Raw genomic sequence first — 21,333 nt, 5'->3', positions numbered from 1 at the left:
AATCGTGCCCTAAAAATACACTGGCACCACAGTTAGCAAGAAAAGCTAAAGGACAAGCAAAGGCACAGGCAGGAAATTTGTGTCTTTGCCAGTTTCTTGAGCCCTACCGAAATCTTTATTTACAGAAAGGGTGAATAGCTTGGCAACTCTTAAGTCATCTCTTTACATAAAGGAACCATCTGGTGTGTGATTAGAGCTGGGCTTCACATCGCAGCTGTGCTGGCAGTGAAGCTTGTAAGGACCATTGGCATTCTTGAGCTGCTAAGGGCACTACCTTTCACCTTAGAGATCGGCTGCAAAAATTACAAGAAGTCTGCTATGATCCACTTCTTGCCCCAGGTTTGGTCTCTGTGGTTTCTTTCTTCAATTATTCTTCCAAACACCTAGAAAGCATTGCTGTGTTGCTAAAGAATCCACACATTGCACACCATTAAATGGTGATTTATTTACAGGACCAATCATGCTAAAAACAAAGTGTTACGCTCCTCATGAAAATGCTTAAGGTCTTCTTGGAGAAATTCTTGCTAGCTGAGGACACAGAAATCATAAACATGAGCAACCCGTGCTGGGAATGTCCTTGAATCCATCTTGGGAGTTAGATACCAGGCACAGGGTGGCTTCCCCCCACATGCAGCTGCAGGGGGGCAGAGTTTAGCCAGCCCCAGAGGCTGACCCTCAGATTGTTATGGTATGCTGACCTATCCATGCCTTACAAGTAACCCTGTACCATCTGATTGTAACCAATCTTGGTGGAGCACGCCTCTTGCTAGAACGCATCTAAGTCACTGTATCATGGAAATAAAGTGGATTATGACCATCTAACCATATTGGTGAACAAAGAGTCATTTTACCCAAGGTGCTCCACCAGTTATATGCCAATAAGGTCTAAGCTGGAGACAGTTAACACCAGAGCAAACAAGATAGCTGATCACCAGCAGACATCTGCCAAACGTCTGATGGAGTTACTGGAAGCAGCTATGTCTCAGTTTGTCAAGACACTAGGTGGTGGCAGAAACTATTCAAGTTGTTCCCACCTTCCTCTTCATTTCTTGCCTTTATTTCAGCCTGCTCAAAAAAGCACATTGTGTTCACGTCAGTCCATCAGAACCAAAGTCCCTGTGGTGCCAGGGACTGAACACAGATGTTAGACATCATTTTGGCTTCACAGCGTTGACAACGTAGAGGAAAACAGTTCAGACAGTGCAGAAACCATCTGAAAACAAACCCATATACAGGACAAAGCACAAAATGGCTTTCATAATCTGTGGTATTGAAGAAACAGAACAAGTATGTGAGGGTTGTGAAACTGAAGCAGTCTGAGTCCAAGCACAGCATTTAAACAGGAGCCATTCAGGAGTAGCATTTTGGTCACACGTGCTTGCCACGCTGTCAGTAGACTGGTAAGGCTACTGTCACCTCTGTGTCTAAGCTAGCTTTGTCTAAGCTCTTAGACACAGAGGTAAGCACCTCTGTGTCTAAGCTAGCTTTGTCTAAGCTCTTAGACACAGAGGTAAGCACCTCTGTGTCTAAGCTAGCTTTGTTGACATGTCACTTCCAGGAAAGCTTTATTTGGTTTCTCTCTTTCATAGCATGGGTGAATTCCATCAGGAACAGTGCCCAGGTAACTGCTGCCTTGGTTTAGCCAATTTACATCCTTTACAGTCTAACATAGGTGAGAAAACAAAAGTTTTGCTCAGTTCCCCCTGTAGACACTTTAAGACTGAGAAGCAGGAGCCCAGTTCTGGACTACTCCATCTCTTTTACACCCAGGAGAGACTCTGGGTTCAATTTGCCCACCTGATCTTATATTGACTCCTCTAATGTTTTGTGGATGTGAAGGAGAACTACACCAGATGAGCACTACAAGCAGAACCAAATGAAAAGCCATGAAGCTGGAAAGGATACTCACTACATATTGCATGAACGGGTCTAAGTTCGAGTCTTGCGATGTCTGGTAGCATGCTGTGACCAGTAGAAATAGGCACTGGAGACCTGCAGTGCTTGGGGACAACATTTTGTCCAGTCACTTTGCTGTACAGCCTGTAAGAAAAATAAAGCAAAAGGATCAGGGAATTGCCAGCTGACAAACGCAGAAGTACCAGCACGCTCTACAAACATATGGCCAGGCTTTTCCAGCACACTCTGCCTGTTCACCCCATCTAAGACAGAGCATAGAACAAGGTCCATAATTAATCCTCTGCCACTCTCACCAGACTGTTTCCCTCATATATATATATATATATATATATATATATATATATATATATATATATATATATATATTCTTTTTCACATTAGCTGTAGCTACTCAAAACAGATAGAGAAAGCAATCACTTGGAGAAAGCACAGTCTTAAGCAGTGGGCTAGTTTGAAGCTAGCCATAATTTTTTGGTGAAAAGGATTAGACTACAGGCTGTGAAAGGAAAACAAGGCTGATGTCTATTCACTCATAGGCTTGCTGAGTGATATAAGAACAAGAATCCAAACATAGATAAGGAACTCCTTCTTCTTCTGCTGGGGAGCTCCGAGCTGCATTTTTTTCCTCTCTCTAGTCTCTCTGCCATCTCTCTGATTAATCCACTTTGCTTCCTAACCCCCTGGCTGAACCTCCAATCTTCCTTGGGACTGGGGTAAGGTTGAGAGAGGTGGGAGAAGGTGGAAGGGCAGCTGGGAGCTCCTCCTGGGGACTCAGGTTTCTGGAAGAGCTGTTGTGTTTCTGTATTACCTTTTCCGTTGTCTATTTCTATCTATAACTGTATATGCTGTAAATATCTGGTTGTATGTTGTGCTAGCTGTAAATATAAGCTTCATTCAATTTCCAGAGCCAGCTGAATCTAGTCTGGGTGATTTCTGAAGTGTGGGGGGGCAGGGAACACCCAAACCATCACAAGCAGATTCCTAACAGGGACAAATGAGGTGCTAGAAATTCACCTGCCATAAGAAAAGTTGACTTTGGACCCTTGGATATTTCTCACACTGGTACAGTCTCAAGTTGTGCTGGGGGAAGTCTAGGCTGGATGTTAGGAGGAAGTTGTTGGCAGAGAGAGTGATTGGCATTGGAATGGGCTGCCCAGGGAGGTGGTGGAGTCACTGTTCCTGGAGGTGTTGAAGCAAAGCCTGGATGAGGCACTTAGTGCCATGGTCTGGTTGACTGGCTAGGGCTGGGTGCTAGGTTGGCCTGGATGATCTTGAAGGTCTCTTCCAATCTGCCTGATTCTATGATTCTATGACACAGCCAGAACATGAGGCAATAGTTAGATGTGCTGCTCTAAGTGAAGACTTGTTTTCTTGCACCAGGGAGAGCTCTGCTACCACATGTTCCACCATGGAGAGTGTTGTGGTAACACCTTGGGCTCAGCTGGAGATTTCTGCCTCTTTGTTATCCCTGGTTTACAAGGGAAACAATGAAGAATGACATCTCTTGGAAAAGAAACACCTTTGAAACTCTAGTATATATCTTCATTCATTTCACTGATGTTGACTGGTAAATACCTTCAAACACAAGAATACTGACACACTGCATTGTGGTGAAATCAAACCTCACAAACTCTTAACCTTTTCCAGCTCAATAATGTGCAAGTTAATTTAATCATGCAGCAGATTAGAATGATGAAAGATAAAGGGAAATGTAAAACATGTATGGACCCTTATAGCAGACATTCACCTATTGCTTTTAATAATCAGAGGGAACAGAGAAAGGAAGCTGAAGAATGCATATAAATATGTATTTTGCTCTAAATATGCACTTTCTGATTATTCCTAACAAAGCACTTCCCTGGTGCAGAATCAAAAGTAAGCAGAGAACTACGGGAAAAGGCAGGATACAAGAAAACTGTGAAAATCATTTTGAGTGAGGAAAACACCGAGAAAAGACTCTTGGGAATAGTACTGATCAGTACCTGAGTGGACAACATCAGCTTGATTAAAATTATAGAATATTAAAATTATAGAGCAGCCCTGCAGAAAAGGCCTTGGGGGTACTGGTGGATGAGAAGGTGGACATGAGTCAACAACGTGCACTTGCAGCCCAGAAGACCAGTTGAATCGTGGGCTGCACCAAAAGAAGCATGGCCAGCAAGTCAAGAGAGCTGATTCTGCCTCTCTGCTCTGGTGAGACCTGACCTGGAGTACTGTATCCTGCTCTGGGGACCCCAACACTGGACCTGCTGGAATAGGTCCAGAGGGGGAGTCACCAAGATGATCAGAGGGCTAGAGCACTTCTAGGAAGACAGGATGAAAGAACTAGTTGACTGGTCTAGTTGACTGGCTAGGGCTGGGTGCTAGTTTGGACAGGCTGATCTTGGAGGTCTTGGACTATTTAGAAGAGCTTGTAGCAATATATTGGGGTGCAATGCATGAATCATAGAATCAACCAGGTTGGAAGAGATCTCCAAGATCATCCAGGCCAACCTAGCACCCAGCCCTAGCCAGTCAGCTACACTATGGCACTGCCAGATCCAGGCTTTTCTTGAACACCTCCAGGGACGGTGCCTCCACCACCTCCCTGGGCAGCCCATTCCAATACCAATCACTCTCTCTGGCAAGAACTTCCTCCTAACATCCAGCCTATACTTCCCCTGGCACAACTTGTGACTGTGTCCCCTTGTTCTGTTGCTGAAATGGTTTGAAACTGGAACAGGGTAGATTCAGGTTACAAATAAGAAGGGAGCTCTTTACAATGAGAGTGGTAAAATAGTGGAACAGGCTGCCCAGTGATGTTGTTGAGGCCCTATCTTTGAAGGCATTCAAGATCATACTTGATGTGGGCAGCCTGATCTATTTGGAGGTGTCCCTGTTCACTGCAGAGGGATTGGACAAGATGACCTTTGAGGGTCCCTCCCAACCTGATGAAATGTGTGAGTCTGTAAAAGAACGGTTTGAGATGAAAAGAGACATTAAAGATCATCTAGTTCCACCTTCAAACTTATCATGAGCTTCTGTAAAATTCTGATCAGTTAATACTTATACAAACCAGCCAGACCTCGGGCTTTGAAAGGCTGTGAATCACCACATGGAAGGAGAAAAATCACATCTTCTGAGATGGTAATGGACATTGGAAATGGCTTCTTACTGTCACTGCCACTGAACATCAGACCTAGTTCTCCTAAGCAGACAGGCTGCTTCGTTGTGACTTTTTTCTTCAAAGGAGCCCATGACAGAAATTTGTAATAGGTACTCAATAATATTAAAGGGTTTTGCAACTGAAATGACTCTATTATTATATCTGTGGTCTCACCTGATTGGATAGGGGATGGCAATGAGCATAGAGCCGAACAGTACACCTGACATCACTGACATTGATAAGCAGAAGGATTTGGGAGTGTTTCTCACCAAAGGGGATTCTTAGAGAGATGCCATCACTAGAGCTCCACTAGAATATGTATATGAGCTTCAGTCTTACCCTCCATTCTCAAGTGACATGGGAAAAGCAGCGATTAGTGACATGATCTTGTGGAAAACTTTGAGTGATTGAGAGTAACAAAAACAAAGTCTGCCTGTGAAGACCTGCATCAAGTCTCAGGATCCAGGAAATGAAGGGGGGCTACAGGAAAGCTGTATAGGAACTATTCACATAGACCTGTAGTGAGAGGACAGGAGAAATGGTATTAAACTAGAGCAGAGTAGATACAGATTAAACATCAGGAAGAAGTCCTTCACTATGACGGTAGTGACACACCAGAACAGGTTGCCCAGAGAAGCTGTGGATGCCTCGTCCTTGGAAATGTATAAGACCAGGCTGGATGAGGCTTTGAGTGACCTGACCTAGTGGGAAGTGACCCTGCCCTTTGCAGAAGGGTTTGGAACTAGATGATCTTTAAGTTCTCTTCCAACTCAAGCCATGCTGTAATTTTGAGACCCGGTCACTTAGAATCAATGAGATTCAGCATTGGTACTTTTAAGGCAGAAAGAAGTGATCCTGACATTATGTGTCTGCAATGGACTCTGAACAGACTACTACCAGTCTGAAGTGGGGGCTAAGGAAATGTAATTTGAGCTCTGAGGCACAACTTACAAAAAGAAAATGATTTTTAAGATATTCTAGGGTCGAAATAGAAGAAAATTAACAAGAGACCACAAACCATTTAAACTGACCCACTATGCTTTCTGAATAACCAGAAAGGAAGACATCTCACACATTCACAATATCTTCACAAATCATCCCAAAATCCATTAAAAATATGACTCATCAAGGCTTTTTTTATCCAGTCTGGCAGAATGGAGGGGGGGGGAATGCAGTTTCTTCAGCTTTCTGTGCACATCCAACAGTCTATCCAGCATTCTACAAAAGAGATCATTTCACTCTTCAAAGAACATCATCCACTTAAGACTTCTGTGGACTTAGCTGACTCCAAGAATGAAATGGATCAAAATGGATGAAGACAGAAGTGTTGCCAAGTCATGAGCTGTGGCACAAATGCTTGAGATAGTGATGTGGCTTAATAATAGAAATACCAACAAAGCAAAGATTTCTGGTAGTTTTGTGTATGCAGCATAAGCTCACAGAATACAGTACAAAGAGATGCTTGAGCGTGTCCAGAGAAGGGCAACGAGGCTGGGGAGAGGCCTTGAGCACAGCCCTACGAGGAGAGGCTGAGGGAGCTGGGATTGGTTAGCCTGGAGAAGAGGAGGCTCAGGGGAGACCTTATTGCTGTCTACAACTACCTGAGGGGAGGTTGTGGCCAGGAGGAGGTTGCTCTCTTCTCTCAGGTGGCCAGCACCAGAACGAGAGGACACAGCCTCAGGCTGTGCCAGGGGAGATTTAGGCTGGAGGTGAGGAGAAAGTTCTTCCCTGAGAGAGTCATTGGACACTGGAATGGGCTGCCCGGGGAGGTGGTGGAGTCGCCGTCCCTGGAGCTGTTCAAGGCAGGATTGGACGTGGCACTTGGTGCCATGGTCTGGCCTTGAGCTCTGTGGTAAAGGGTTGGACTTGGTGATCTATGAGGTCTCTTCCAGCCTTGGTGATACTGTGAAATGCCTAAAAAGAACTTGCATTTAGTTGGTAAAAGGCTGATGAAACAGATAATAGAAAGGAAAAGAGGTCATTAAACAAAGTTTATCATGAGGTTAAACAGTATCTGCTACTGTTTTGCATGTATTGTTTGCACTGCTCACAAACTTACATCCATATTCAAATATTGTGGGTCAGCCTCTAATTTCAGATACACCCTTTATGCAGCCATGGAGCTGAGACTAAATGCCCTGTCAATTGTATACATAATAAACCATACAGAAGACAACTCAAGTGGAAAAGAACCATGCTGCTGCTCAAGCTTTGGTGGCTGTTTAAAAGTCAGAAATACCCAAAGCAGCATCTAGAAAGCCAGAAAAACACGAAGCAAAAATTGCACTGCAAAGAGGGGAAAACATTCAATGTCATTCTCAAGTAATGTGGCTGCTTCCCTTGTTCCTTTAGTGTCTTACTGAAAATAGAAGAATTGCTGTGAATGCTACAGTGGTGAATTTCTCAACTACCTACCTCCAGCTGGTAAGCCAGAAAATACATGGGCACATTTCTCCTACAAACTGTCTCCCAGGGGGGCAGCAATATCTTTTACTTCCTAAATCCCAGATTGCTAAAGAAACCCAGGTTTGCTACCAAATCATTTGAAAGTAAAATAGAGTAGCTACATCTGAAGTTCAGAAAATTCCTAGAAGTAAGTAGCAGGGTCTCACTTTAACTCAGGACATAAGTATCTGCTTGACCTTCTTTTTGCTCCTTCTGTATACTTCTTTTTGCTCCTTCTGTATACTTCTTTTCTTTCATAGCTGTTGCGAAGGAAATTCTCTCTTAGGTATCCACTCAGCACAACAGTTACCATCACAAACGTTTTAGGAAATAAAACCATCCAGACATATAATATGCTTTACCTTCTCAGGTGATTCAAAGGGATCTTCTTGTTAGATCCATCTGAAACATCCTCTTCTCTCTACTACATCCCAGGCTGTGTTCTCAAAGGGAAACCGAAACACAGGAGCTTGTGTGATTAGCTGGACAGGTTATTACTGCCCAGAAAACCAGTCACCTCTGGAGCCTGCACTCAGTTTTCAAGTGTGAGGCTGACCAGAGATGCCACTGCAGAAAACCCACAAGGTATTTTAAGAGGAGATACTTCCTGATACCATTCATCAGGTAGTACTTGTTATTTCCCACTGCACTCATCTGAGTCCTTCAGCGCCTTATCTGCAGATTAGTTCAAGTGGACTAACTCGTTCTGCTGCTGTTACTCACCTGCTATGCTCTCACAAAAGAGGGTGTTGGAGACTGGGAGCAGTAAAATTATGTTTTGCAGCCATGGTAAAACGCTTGTGGGTTTTGATTTAAATAACAAGGGAGGAAAACCCTAAAGTTTCCCTGCTCAAGGTGGCAGCATGCTTGCTGTTGAGCTGGCCCTGGCATTGATGTCCTTGGAGAAGCTACACCTTCTGTGGAAAATGGGGAAGAGCAGGAAATCCCCAGGAACCAGGTGGAACCCTGATGTGTTATGAGCAAAATCTGGAGCCAGGAAGGCACTTCACGAACAGGGGACATCTGTCTAGATAACAGTGGGGCTGTTGTCATGACCATGCTTGATGACAGCTGCTTTGTCAAAAGTATTTGTTTCCACAGCAAGTGTGTGAGGCAGTGACTCACTGCATGCAAGCAGTGCCTGGGGAGAAACCTGGGATTCAACTTGTGTTGTGGGGAATTAATTCTTAAACAGTGACTTATTCAGGCAATAGGGCTATGGAAAGACTTCCTGTTCTCCAACAGACTGGAAACATTCCCCATGGAGAGTTTAATTTCTCCTAAGAAATCCATGGGTGAGTGGCAGACTCATGGGGTAGGAAGATATGCCCTGGGATCTCCGGGGGCACCTTGCAGCAGCTGAAGGCCTGGTGGGATACACCAGAGCAATATAAAAGGGCACCTCTCAGAGGCAGACAACTAAGTCATGATGTAAATGCCACTCTCTGCCATGCCACAGAAAGAACATGGAAGCAAAACTGTCAGTAAGATCCCTGATAAGATGGCATGCCTTTCCCATTACGACACTGCTTTGCGGGTTGAGGGGTTGTGACATCCAGCAGTCACAATAGGGGCATGTGGCATTCTTAACAGACTTAAGGGGCAGGTTGCCATCCAATGGGACCTGGAGAAGCTTAAGAACAGACCTGTGTGAACCTGAAATGTAAGGTCCTGCACCTGTGTCAGGGCAGTCCTTGGTATCAATACAGGCTGGGAGACGAATGGATTGAGAGCAGCCCTGGGGAGAGGGATTTAGGGGATACTGGTTAATAAAAAACTAGACATGATTCTGAAATGTGTGCTCATAGCCCAGAAGGCCAATTGCATCCTGGGCTACACCAAGAGCAGCTTGGTCAGTAGGTCGAGCTAGGTGACTCTGCCTCTCTACTCTGCTCTGATGAAACCCCACTGGGTGTACCATGTCCAGCTCTGGAGTGCTCAGCACAAGAAAGATATGAACCTGCTGCAACATGTCCAGAAGAGAGCCACAAAAATGGCCAGAGGAATGGAAGACTTCTGCTATGAGGAAAGGCTTAGAGAGCTGGGACTGCTCAGACTAGAGAGGTGAAGACTCTGAGAAGATCTTATTGTGGCCTTGCAGTACTTAAGGAGGAGCTTATAAGGAAGACTGGGACAGTCTTTTTAGCAGGACCTGCTGTGACAGAAAAGAGCTAATGGTTTTAAACTTAAAGAGAGGAGATTTAGACTAGATGTATAAGGAAGATTTTTTTTACAATGAGGATGGTGGAACACTGGCCTGGAATGCCCAGGGAGGCAGCAGAAACTCCATCCCTGGAAGCATTCAAGGTAAGGTTGGATGAGTCTCTGAGCAACCAGATGTAGTCAAAGATATCCCTGACAATTTCAAGGGGATCGGCCTGGATGACCTTCCAAACAAAACCATTCTATTCCTGGTGTGTATGTGTATAGACACTGACATATTCCATATACTGAGGCCCACAGCAGTCCTTTTTCTCCTTCAGTTGCCTGCCTCAGCCCCATTTCCCATCTCCTCAACCCCAGGCTGCTCCTATCTCATTCCATCTTGTTTCTGTATTCTCTTTAACCCCTCTTTTTCAGCTGGGAGCCAGAGATACCTTCTCTGTCTATGAGTATGATATTCCCAACAGTTCTTACTTTTCCATTTCCCCTGGAGATGTGTGCATAAGACCTGTTTTTCAGAGCAGCCACTCAGAACTTCCTAGGAATTGGATTTCTACAATGAGCATCAGTGTCTATGTTGTCCTCGAAAGCATCCAGCCCTTGCTTTAATACTGGCTGTCCTGAACCCATTTCTCCATCACTCTGTACTCAGGATTGGAGTTAGGGCACTTTGCTGCTCTGATTTGGCAGAATTTTCCACCTCTCTGAAGCTGGCAAGGGGCAGACTCCACTCTCTCCTAAAGCTCTTTGCAAGGAAATAGCTCCAAGTGCAGAGTGCTGCACTTTGGCCACAACAAGCCCATGCAGAGATACAGGCTGGGGTCGGAGTGGCTGAGAGCAGCCAAACAGAGAGGGATCTGGGGGTGCTGATTGATACCCGCCTGAACATGAGCCAGCAGTGTGCCCAGGTGGCCAAGAGAGCCAGTGGCATCCTGGCCTGCATCAGGAATGGTGTGGTCAGCAGGAGCAGGGAGGTCATTCTGCCCCTGTACTCTGCACTGCTTAGACCACACCTTGAGTGCTGTGTTCAGTTCTGGGCCCCCCAGTTTAGGAGGGACATTGAGATGCTTGAGCGTGTCCAGAGAAGGGCAACGAGGCTGGGGAGAGGCCTTGAGCACAGCCCTACGAGGAGAGGCTGAGGGAGCTGGGATTGGTTAGCCTGGAGAAGAGGAGGCTCAGGGGTGACCTTATTGCTGTCTACAACTACCTGAGGGGTGGTTGTGGCCAGGAGGAGGTTGCTCTCTTCTCTCAGGTGGCCAGCACCAGAACAAGAGGACACAGCCTCAGGCTGTGCCAGGGGAGATTTAGGCTGGAGGTGAGGAGAAAGTTCTTCACTGAGAGAGTCATTGGACACTGGAATGGGCTGCCCGGGGAGGTGGTGGAGTCGCCGTCCCTGGAGCTGTTCAAGGCAGGATTGGACGTGGCACTTGGTGCCATGGTCTAGCCTTGAGCTCTGTGGTAAAGGGTTGGACTTGATGATCTATGAGGTCTCTTCCAACCTTGGTGATACTGTGATACTGGCACTGTTTCAGGGGACTGCGAGGAACGGCTGCCATGCTGGCACTGGGCACAGTTTCTGTTGCACTTGATGTTAACTGTTTAGAGTGGTAGTCATTTTTGTGTCCCAGTGAACTCAGACTATGTCTTCAATCCTCTTTCTGCTGTCTGTGATGTGTGTGCTAATTGCTCCACTTCTAACAGCCCTAAGACAGGTCACAGCATTTTGGCTCTTGCTGGGCATGAGTCACAGAAAGCAAAATGAATGTTTAACAAAGCTTGCCCTGCAGCCTTTGCAGGTGCCAGCCATTTACTAAGGATGCAGAGGATTTCACAGTATGTGACTGTAAAGTTCTCTTCAGTGAGCCAATTTGAAGGTGCAATGTCCTTGGAAGCAATACAGCCTATTCCTGTTCCTTCTTCTGTAAACTTGGTCACCTCCTGCTCCCTAAGCCTGGTGACTCAGCCCTCAGCCAGCCACTCTGCAGCACTTTTGAGGTGACTAAATTGGCAAATTGGCCTGATTGATACCCTTGTTGCCCTTAAGGCTTGTCCCCACTGTTGCAGAGGCATTGGTCTGGTTTATTATCCACCCAAGCTGGTTTAGGAATTTGAATAAGCAGAAAACTGAGTTTGCATCTACAGCACTGAATACAGCCACCTCTCTCTCTGCAAGCCTTGCACTGGTGCCTTCCAGATTCCTTTCTGAGCCAATTTATCTCACTATTCCACAGAAAATTAAATCAGTGACAAAGCATCTAGCTTGCTTTCATCTGAGTGAGTTTAATCAGCTCAGAGAAGGGAGCAGTGAGTGACAGGACCAGAGCAAGGAGATGAGCAGACACGTGCTCCAAGGAGGGAAGGGAGAGGCAATCTCCCCACTGTCAGGAAAGACAGGGGAGTAAAGAGGAGGAGGAAAGCAGTTCAGCATGAATACATGGCCCATGCCTATGGGAACAGTTGCAGAGTTTCTTTGCAGTTTTTGCTAAGTAGCAGTGCCAGCGCAGAGGATGGGATGAAGAGGAGAGCAGGTTTGTCTTAGACCAGATTAGCTTCTCACATTGTCAGCCCTTGACTGGAAAACTGATCTCATTTAAACTCTCCTACTCTCCATTTTTCATTTGATGTGGTTTTCAAGCAATTTTAAGAGCAGTTAATAGGTGAGTAAAACACAGGCTGTAGAATATGGCTGGACAACTACCAGAACCTGATCAGACCAAGAAGTTCAGAGAGTTTCTCAGAACATAAAATGCTCTTAGAGAAACACCTTCCTGGATTGCATAAAACATTTCACTAACAGAGAGGTTAAGCCAGAAAAGACAACTTGCTCAGACCACTGCCTGCAGAAGTATTTAAAATCTACACAAAGGATCACCATGAGATTCCAGGAGAACAAACCTCTGGCAGCTAAAGCAAGACTGCTTGTCCAGCTCTTTCCACCTTTGGGTATGAGAATAGGAAAGAATCATAGAATCAAGCAGGTTGGAAGAGACCTCCAAGATCATTCAGGCCAACCTAGCACCCAGCCCTAGCCAGTCAAATAGACCATGGCACTAAATGCCTCATCCAGGCTTTGCTTCAACACCTCCAGGGACGGTGACTCCACCACCTCCCTGGGCAGCCCATTCCAATGCCAATCACTCTCTCTGCCAACAACTTCCTCCTAACATCCAGCCTAGACTTCCCCCAGCACAACTTGAGACTGTGTCCTCTTGTTCTGTTGCTGGCTGCCTGACAGAAGAGACCAACCCCCACCTGGCTACAACCTCCCTTCAGGGAGTTGTAGACAGCAAGGAGGTCCCCCCTGAGCCTCCTCTTCCACAGGCTAAACACCCCCAGCTCCCTCAGCCTCTCCTCATAGGGTTTGTGTCCCAGGCATAAAGGGGAAGAGATCCCCTAAAAGAGAGTTCCTGCTCAAGACACTGCATCATCAAACTGCAGCCTTAAAGTATGAGAAGTCTTAGCTCACTTAGCAGAGGAATGTGCAAACTGCACAATGACAGAGCATTAGGTATATAACCAACTGGTGCGTGAGCACAAGGGCAGGTCCTGATCATCCTGTTGTTTTTTCCTGTATACATTCATCATGTACTGTCATGTCACTGGAAACTGAACTTCCTGGATTTTAGAGTTCTGAAGTTTCAACCTCAGAACACTTTTAGTCTAAACAGTTGAGGCTATACATAGCCCTCACAGGCTCAGGAAAGCAAGAAAAAGCTGTATCAGAGAACGTTCGTTCTGAACAAGGAGCATCGATGGAAAGCAAGGCTGAGTTACACTGATCTTGTAAGTCATTGTTGTGAACACATTTTGTCTGCCATGAGCAAAACAGACCAGGCTAATGTTCCCATGTAGATGCAACCTATGAGATATTCTTCAAAGCAAAATTAAATGTGGAAACAGCTTACAAATGAAGTTAACAAGATGCTGCCCTCTTGACTCACATATTTGTTCCATTTCTGGCCTTTAACACTTCAGTGTTTTCTCTGGAATCTAATCACAGCAACTTTTGTAATCAAACCCTATTGCCACTTGTATCCCAGGCCCAGGAAGAGATGGCAAAACCTCTCAGAGACTGGATGCAACACTTCAGGTTCTTACATGGTTTGCTCTTCGTATTTTGAGTCTGAATTTTGCATGGTCAGCACCACAGAGAGATGTGTATTAGAAATGTAAGAAATCCCAAGCTTACTGGAACTAGCAGTCAGATTACTTCAAGACAGAAGGGTTTGGGGGTGAATCTGGCAATGCTTGAGGCTTAATTTATCCTCTATTTATAATTTGTAGTCTATTGTACAGTTTTGCCTACCTGAGTATGAGGAACCTGGCAGAGCTCTAGCAAGCTGCCATCTGAATTCATTCAGTATAATCATGCTGAAAATAACCCTTAAAGTCATTCTGGAGTTCATTAACACATATTTTTAGTTTAAGACCTGAAAGGTAACAAAAGTGCTCTATTTGATGCTGTTGATGCACTGTCTGGAGCACTCTGTCCAGATGTTGCTGCGTTGCAGATCGTCCAAAGCAGAGCCATGTGAATACTAAGGCATGAGCAGGGTATGACCCTGAAAACAGGTTGAAGGGTGCTCAGTTTAGACAGGACAAGACTCAGTCTGTTGGTAAAGGATTGACACCAATGTTCACAGTGACAGGTGTGTAAAGGATAAAGTCAATCAATCTGAAACAAAGATATGTGTGTTGGTGGTTATGGAGAATATGTAACTGTGAAAGCTAGAAGGACTGAGTTAGGCTACCTGGGGCAACAACAAAGTTCCCTCCAGAGGAAGTTGTTAAGAACAATCACTAAAACAGCTGACATGGAAAACAGACCTTGATTCTGCCTCTATGTGAGCTGGTGGCAATGAGGCTTGTTTATTGACCTCTTGCATTCACATCTGTTTCTCTAGGCTGCTTCAATTTCTGTGCAAGGAATGAGTTCAGAGAACACACCAGACCACTGATCTGTGCACTTAGAGCTGTGTTCCATTTACCTGTATCCACCTTAGGCAAGTTCAGTAATTGCTTTCTGGACATCTCCCATTGGTTTAAGCCTGGAGGTGGTGAATTGTATCTAGAGCCTCACAAAGGGCTTTCATAAAGTAGTATTTCCAGAGAAGGGGTCTGGTTCACATCCTTTCCTACATTCATTTTCCATTCTTATTTAGGAAGTAAATACTTTACCCTCTTGACTGCACTCCTCTATTCCTCTGCAAGCCTTCCCATGAACTGGTGATGATATTTTTACATACTCAAGTCTACAAGTAAAATGAAAATAATTTAGTCCCAGCTATTTGCAGGTCAGGCTTAAATCATGACCAAGAAGGACTTCCTGCAAGAAGAAATGAGTTCTGCAAGACTCATGTTTGCAAGGCACATTGGCTGGAACGGGAACCTCTCAGCCATGTAATTGGGAGCATAGAAAATACTGGCCAGCTGAATGGCCAAGTCATCACAACACTCTTAATGATCCGAGAGCACCCAGCAGAACTTTCCATGAGCTTTTCAACATAGTCTGGACAGTACCTGCCAGCCCTGGAACAGTCCACAGCTGAACTTACTGCTTCTTAGTGTAGAACAGCAATCTGCTGAATCCAGGAAGAGTGTTCTGATATGAAGAGGCATTAACTGCAATAGTTATTAGTTAAGCATTGACTCAGGGAAGAAGAAAGGTGAGAAACAGTTCACCACATTCCACAAGAGACTTGCACTGTCCTGGTTGCTGACTAGTTGTACAGTTGACCTGTCTGGGAAGCTACCACACTGACCCTAGACCTCTATCTTGTCTCCCTTATAGCACTAGGAACCAAGTTCACCTGTCCTGTGAGAGAGACAGATTAGAGGTCTAGTGTCAGTGAGGTAGCTTCCCACACAAACTTTTCGTCAGAGCAGGTACCCCCACCTTTGACAGAGAGATGACACCCCCATAGCTCATGGCTTTGCTGGTCTTATCAGTGAAGCATGGCACAGATACACTTGGGGTTGTACCAGAGCCATAAACAATACATTCTTGGCATGCATGTAGCAAAGAGCTCTAAATCTTCTTTTCTTGCTTTGAATGTGCCAAGCACAAGAGTCAGGTCTGGTCCTTAATTAGCAAAGTGGATGGTGCACTTGCTCCACAGCCTCATAGCAGCATACATCACTTTTACATTCTTTATCAGCATTCCAGGCTGAAGAGATTTATGTCATTCTAGAACAGCAGTCCCCAATCTCTTCAGTACTTGTCCTGCTCTCCATCCTTCCAGCTGGACTATGTCTTTTGTGACCTTAATTACATTCATTTGTCCACATGCCAGCTCAAAAAGGCCTGCCTCCCTTCAGGCATTTTGGATGAGAGGACAGTGGTGCCCTGAGATCAGTGGAGGTGAAGGTGTGAAGAGAGCAGGTGTGCAGCCTGTACAAGACAGCCTAGCTCAATGGCTGTGCAGTAGTTTATAGCAACTGAGCCCTGGTTTATGTTTTGCTTCAAACAGCTCTTGGTCTCTGTGGCTAAAGCCCTCGTTTCCAGTTCTTCACAATATCACAGTATCATCAAGGTTGGAAGAGACCTCACAGATCATCAAGTCCAACCCTCTACCACCGAGCTCAAGGCTAGACCATGGCACCAAGTGCCACGTCCAGTCCTGCCTTGAACAGCTCCAGGGACGGCGACTCCACCACCTCCCCGGGCAGCCCATTCCAGTGTCCAATGACTCTCTCAGGGAAGAACTTTCTCCTCACCTCCAGCCTAAATTTCCCCTGGCACAGCCTGAGGCTGTGTCCTCTTGTTCTGGTGCTGGCCACCTGAGAGAAGAGAGCAACCTCCAACCTTCCTCAGCCACAGCAGAAGAGCTTTCCCTTCTGCGCACAAAACAAGACCTCTGGGTAGTGCGTAATAAGTTGGATGATCAGACGATGTTTGTTTCAGACATAAAACACACAATGACTTTAAGAAACACACACCCAGGCACAACAATATTTCATGGGAGAGTTGGCTAAAAAGGAAAGGGGGGGGGCAGGGGAAGTTGCATTGACCTTAGATAACACATCTGAATGAGAACAAAAATAAAATAAACACAAATTAATCAAGGACTCCAAATCGAACCACTTAGTGATAAGGATTCAAACAGGCAACAAACAGCCTGCGAGATACTTTCTCTGTGATGTTTGAGGAAACATGTGGTTCCAGGTCTGTGCCTAGCATGCTGCAGTGGGCTGAGCTAGCTGGTGTATGACAGTATCACCAAGGTTGGAAGAGACCTCACAGATCATCAAGTCCAACCCTTTACCACAGAGCTCAAGGCCAGACCATGGCACCAAGTGCCACGTCCAATCCTGCCCTGAACAGCCCCAGGGACGGCGACTCCACCACCTCCCCGGGCAGCCCATTCCAGTGTCCAATGACTCTCTCAGTGAAGAACTTTCTCCTCACCTCCAGCCTAAATCTCCCCTGGTGTAGCTTGAGGCTGTGTCCTCTCGTTCTGGTGCTGGCCACCTGAGAGAAGAGAGTAACCTCCCCCTGGCCACAACCACCCCTCAGGTAGTTGCAGATAGCAATAAGGTCTCCCCTGAGCCTCCTCTTCTCCAGACTAACCAATCCCAGCTCCCTCAGCCTCTCCTCGTAGGGCCTGACCAGAAGTTTTGTTTTTCAGCAGGGATGCGTGGGCAGTTCTGTGGGGTTGTTTGTTTGTGAGCAAACAGATGTCATGGTACTCGTAAGAGGAGGGATGAATGCTCCCTGTATTAATATGCCAGGCTGAAAACAAGGATAGCAGAAATCAAAGTTTAAATAAAGTTTAAATCAGAATGTTACTGGGAAAAAAAAAAGATCGTCCTGCCCAGTTCTTGCTTTCCTCTTGTGCTAGTTTGAAGCAGGGTAGAATGTTTTGGTGAGAAGAACTAGATCATAGGCTGTGAAAGGAAAACAGTGGTGATGTCTGCTTCCCTCAGAGTCTTGCTGAAGAAGAAAGAAAAACATTAGATAACACTCTGGCCATTTTGTCTCACTCTCTGGCTGGGCTTCTGACTGAGCTGCATCTCCCTAACCTCACCTTCCACTCACCTTTGCTTTTTAACCTCTTGGCTGAACCTCCATTCTTCCTTAGGACTGGGGTAAGGTTGAGAGGGGCAGGGGGAAGGTGCAGGGGTGGTTGGGAGCCCCTCCTGGGGACTCAGGTTTCTGGGAGGGCTGTTGTGTTTCTGTATTCCCTTTTCCCTTGTCTATTTCTGTCTATAACTGTATAGACTGTAAATATCTGCTTGTATATTGTGCTAGCTGTAAATAAATAGCTTCGTTTATATTCCCAGAGCCAGCTGAGCCTAGTCTGGGTGATTTCTAAATTGTGGGGGGGCAGGGAACACCCAAACCATCACACCTCTTGGCATTTTTCCTTCATCTCTGCTCAGATGATTTTTCTCAACTCTAGCTAATGGCTCCTGCCTGACTTTTGTATTGGAGTTTCATAGGAGGAACAAATGAAAAAAGGCAAAGCAAAGCAAGCAAGAATAAAACAATGCATTCCAATCTGCTACTCCAGCTCTTTGCATGCAGTGAGTACCATGTTCTGAAAAGCAGTGGAAAAGCACCTGTTAGCATACATTTGCTCACCACAGATGGCTGTGATAGGAGAAGGGGTGTAGCACTGAATTTTCCCTTCTTTCCCTCATCCTTTCTGGAACATCTGCAGTTACTAGCATCAGGCATATCTCACAGCTAGCAGTAATAAAGTAAGAGATTTGGAGCTCAGCTGTGATGGTTTGGGTATTCCCTGCCCCCCCAACACTTTAGAAATCACCCAGACTAGTCTCAGCCAGCTCTGGGAATATAAATGAAGCTATTTATTTACAGCTAGCACAATATACAAGCAGATAGTTACAGTATATACAGTTATAGACAGAAATAGACAAGGGAAAAGGGAATACAGAAACACAACAGCCCTCCCAGAAACCTGAGTCCCCAGGAGGGGCTCTCAACCACTCCTGCACCTTCCCCCTGCCCCTCTCAACCTTACCCCAGTCCCAAGGAAGAATGGAGGTTCAGCCAAGAGGTTAAGAAGCAAAGGTGAGTGGAAAGTGTGTTAGAGAGATGCAGCTCAGTCAGCAGCCCAGGGCAGAGTGAGTGAGAAAAAATGGCGAGAGTGTTATGTAATGCTTTCATTTCTTCTTCCCAAACTCCTTAGTGAGACTTCTGAGGGAAGCAGACATCACCATTGTTTTCCCTTTCCCAGCCTGTAAGCTAGTTCTTCTCACCAAAACATTCTAGCTAGCTTCAAACTAGCACATCAGCACTGTGGGAGTACATGGAAGGTGGAATTCTCCACATCCCCATATGGCTATAATGAAAAGTCAGGTCTAACAACATCCGTTGAAGTGGAATTTCCATGGGCTTGAATGAGTTTTGGATTAGGTCCCTAAATTGGGCCAGCCACAGGTTTCTTCTATAGACTGAAGTACTAGAAAGTCTGATGACTGTGTGCTTCCTGCTCGTTTCATTTTATTAACCTCTTGATTTTTTTCCTGTTATTGCTGCAGGCACAGCTGGTTGTATAGGAAGCTACTACAAGTCACATTGGTGTCAGCCATTTGGAGTTTGTATCATCCAGCTCTGGAAAGCAGGATTTTCCTGCCTGAGGGCCTCGCCTGTTGCACCTAGAGATGAAAATGTGGAGGTAGAAAACAGCATACACCTTTTGCACTAAGAATCATATAAAAGGAGGGAAATCCCCTACATCAATGAAAGTAGGTTTCTGTTGTCCACACCTCAATCATTCCCTCCTGCAATGATGAAGTGTGAGAGAAAAAAAGAAGTGTTTCTAATTTGACCCACTGATCTCCCTTCCAGCTTTATTATTCTTGTACTTATTTGTCTTCCAAAGCACAGGCTAACTGAGAAATGCTAAAGAGAGGTAGTATTTAACTTCTTTCAAGGCTACACTTGTCTGTATGTTTTCAAAACCATGAATCATAGAATCAACCAGGTTGGAAAAGACCTCCAAGATCATCTGGTCCAACCTATCACCTATCCAATCAATTAGACCATGGCACTAAGTGCCTCAGCCTGGCTTTTCTTCAACACCTCCAGGGACAGTGACTCCACCATCTCCCTGGGCAGCCCATTCCAATGCCAATCACTCTCTCTGCCAACAACTTCCTCCTAACATCCAGCCTAGACTTCCCCCAGCACAACTTGAGACTGTGTCCCCTCGTTCTGTTGGTGGTTGCCTGGGAGAAGAGACCAACCCCCACCTGGCTACAACCTCCCTTCATCACTGAAGTGAAGCATGAGACCAAGACAGAATATCATCAATACAGGTGGGACTAGTTTGTTTTATGGATGTTCTGAAGTCTTTAAGGAATATTAGACTTTAAAGAGATGCTTGAGATCATTCAGACCGACATCACACTTCAGACTTAGACTAGAGATGAACCCAGTCTTGTGAACCCCTATGGTGCATGCTGGGCTTACATGGTCTAAAAGCATGGCAATGCAACAACAACTTGCACCCCGCAGTAGGGATCAGACATTGAGCTGGGTAGAGGAAAGGCATTTCCCACACCCCTAGCTGCCTTTGGAGAGCTAAATAAAACCCTGCCATGAGATATAGGGCTGAAGTAGATGACCTGCTGGAGTGTCCTTCTGCCCTGCTTTTCTAGGAGAGCTAGTTACCCAGTTGCCTATTTCAACCAACATCAGCACCAAGCATCACAGAAATTCTTCAAAGAACAGCATGGTTATGGGGCTTTTCCCACTCAGCAGCACAGCCTAGGTGGCTTTGTTTTAGAGGGAAAGGAGAAGTCAGGCTTATGGAGGTGAGCTGTGCCCTGATGGATGGCCTCAAGGTTAAGGAACACCTCCAGCTTCTCATGCTGTGCTGTTACAGGTATTTCTCCTAACCTTAGCATGATGTAAGAGAAAAGGTGCATTTCAAGATGGGGAATATTCAGCTCCTCAGCTCTCTGTGGGACAAGGTCAGTGCCTAACTTTGGGAAACCTTCAGAGGCACTTGTGTTTCTCTCTGCTGCCTGTATGCACAATCTAAATCTTACTTGACTGGGAATCACCCTCACACACTCTCAAAAGCACCTACACTTACATTAAGGACAAGGAAAACCTCCTTTCTATCAGAAGGATCAGGCCTTTGCCAAGCTTGGTACTATGGTGCTGAAACACTGCTGGACCATTGCAGAGGAGCACAGTTTTGGAGGTAGATTTCCATTAACACTGCAGAACATCTTTCCTGTGAGAACAGCCTGGGAGAGTTGGGGTCACTCAGCCTACAGAAGAGAAGGCTCTGGGGAGACCTTATCACAGGATCACAGGATATTAGGTGTTGGAAGGGGGGCAAGGAGATCATCAAGTCCAACACCCCCTGCCAGAGCAGGACACCTTATTGTGGTCTTCCAGTACTTAAAGGGGTTTAAGAAAGATGGGTGGGGGGGAACTCTTTATCAGTGTAGCAGAGGTAATGGTTTTAAACTGAGACAAAAGCTTTAGATTAGATATTCAGAAGAAATTCTTCCCTGTGAGGGTGGTGAGACAATGCCTGACCAGAGAAATTGTGGATGCCCCCTTCCTGAAAGTGTTTAAAGCCAGGTAGATGAGAAATAGATGGAGCCACCTAATCTAGTGGGAGGTGTCACTGCCCATGACAGGGCCATTGGGATCTTTAAGGTCCCTTCCAACCCAA

General features: G+C 45.6%; 1 protein-coding gene and 1 pseudogene across 6 annotated transcripts in view; one reads left to right on the top strand and one right to left on the bottom strand.

Annotated features, from left to right (window-relative positions):
* ADGRF5 (adhesion G protein-coupled receptor F5) overlaps nt 1–21,333 on the bottom strand; it is a 75,608-nt gene that overhangs the window by 33,161 nt on the left and 21,114 nt on the right. For 3 of the 6 annotated variants that reach the window (XM_064145755.1, XM_064145753.1, XM_064145756.1), the window contains exons 2-3: nt 7,870–7,950; nt 1,910–2,040 (exon numbers count right to left, since the gene is read on the bottom strand). In XM_064145755.1, the coding sequence (XP_064001825.1) occupies nt 1,910–2,014 (105 nt within the window). In that variant the 5' untranslated portion in view covers nt 2,015–2,040; nt 7,870–7,950. The remainder of the gene's footprint in view (nt 1–1,909; nt 2,041–7,869; nt 7,951–21,333) is intronic. The other 3 variants (XM_064145757.1, XM_064145752.1, XM_064145754.1) reach the window with 2 other exon arrangements.
* On the top strand, nt 12,353–19,344 carry LOC135177074 (mitochondrial import inner membrane translocase subunit Tim9-like; annotated as a pseudogene).

Source organism: Pogoniulus pusillus, chromosome 7 (assembly GCF_015220805.1).
Source record: "Pogoniulus pusillus isolate bPogPus1 chromosome 7, bPogPus1.pri, whole genome shotgun sequence".
Taxonomy (NCBI): Eukaryota; Metazoa; Chordata; class Aves; order Piciformes; family Lybiidae; genus Pogoniulus; species Pogoniulus pusillus.
This window is presented reverse-complemented; position numbering and strand designations above follow the sequence as displayed.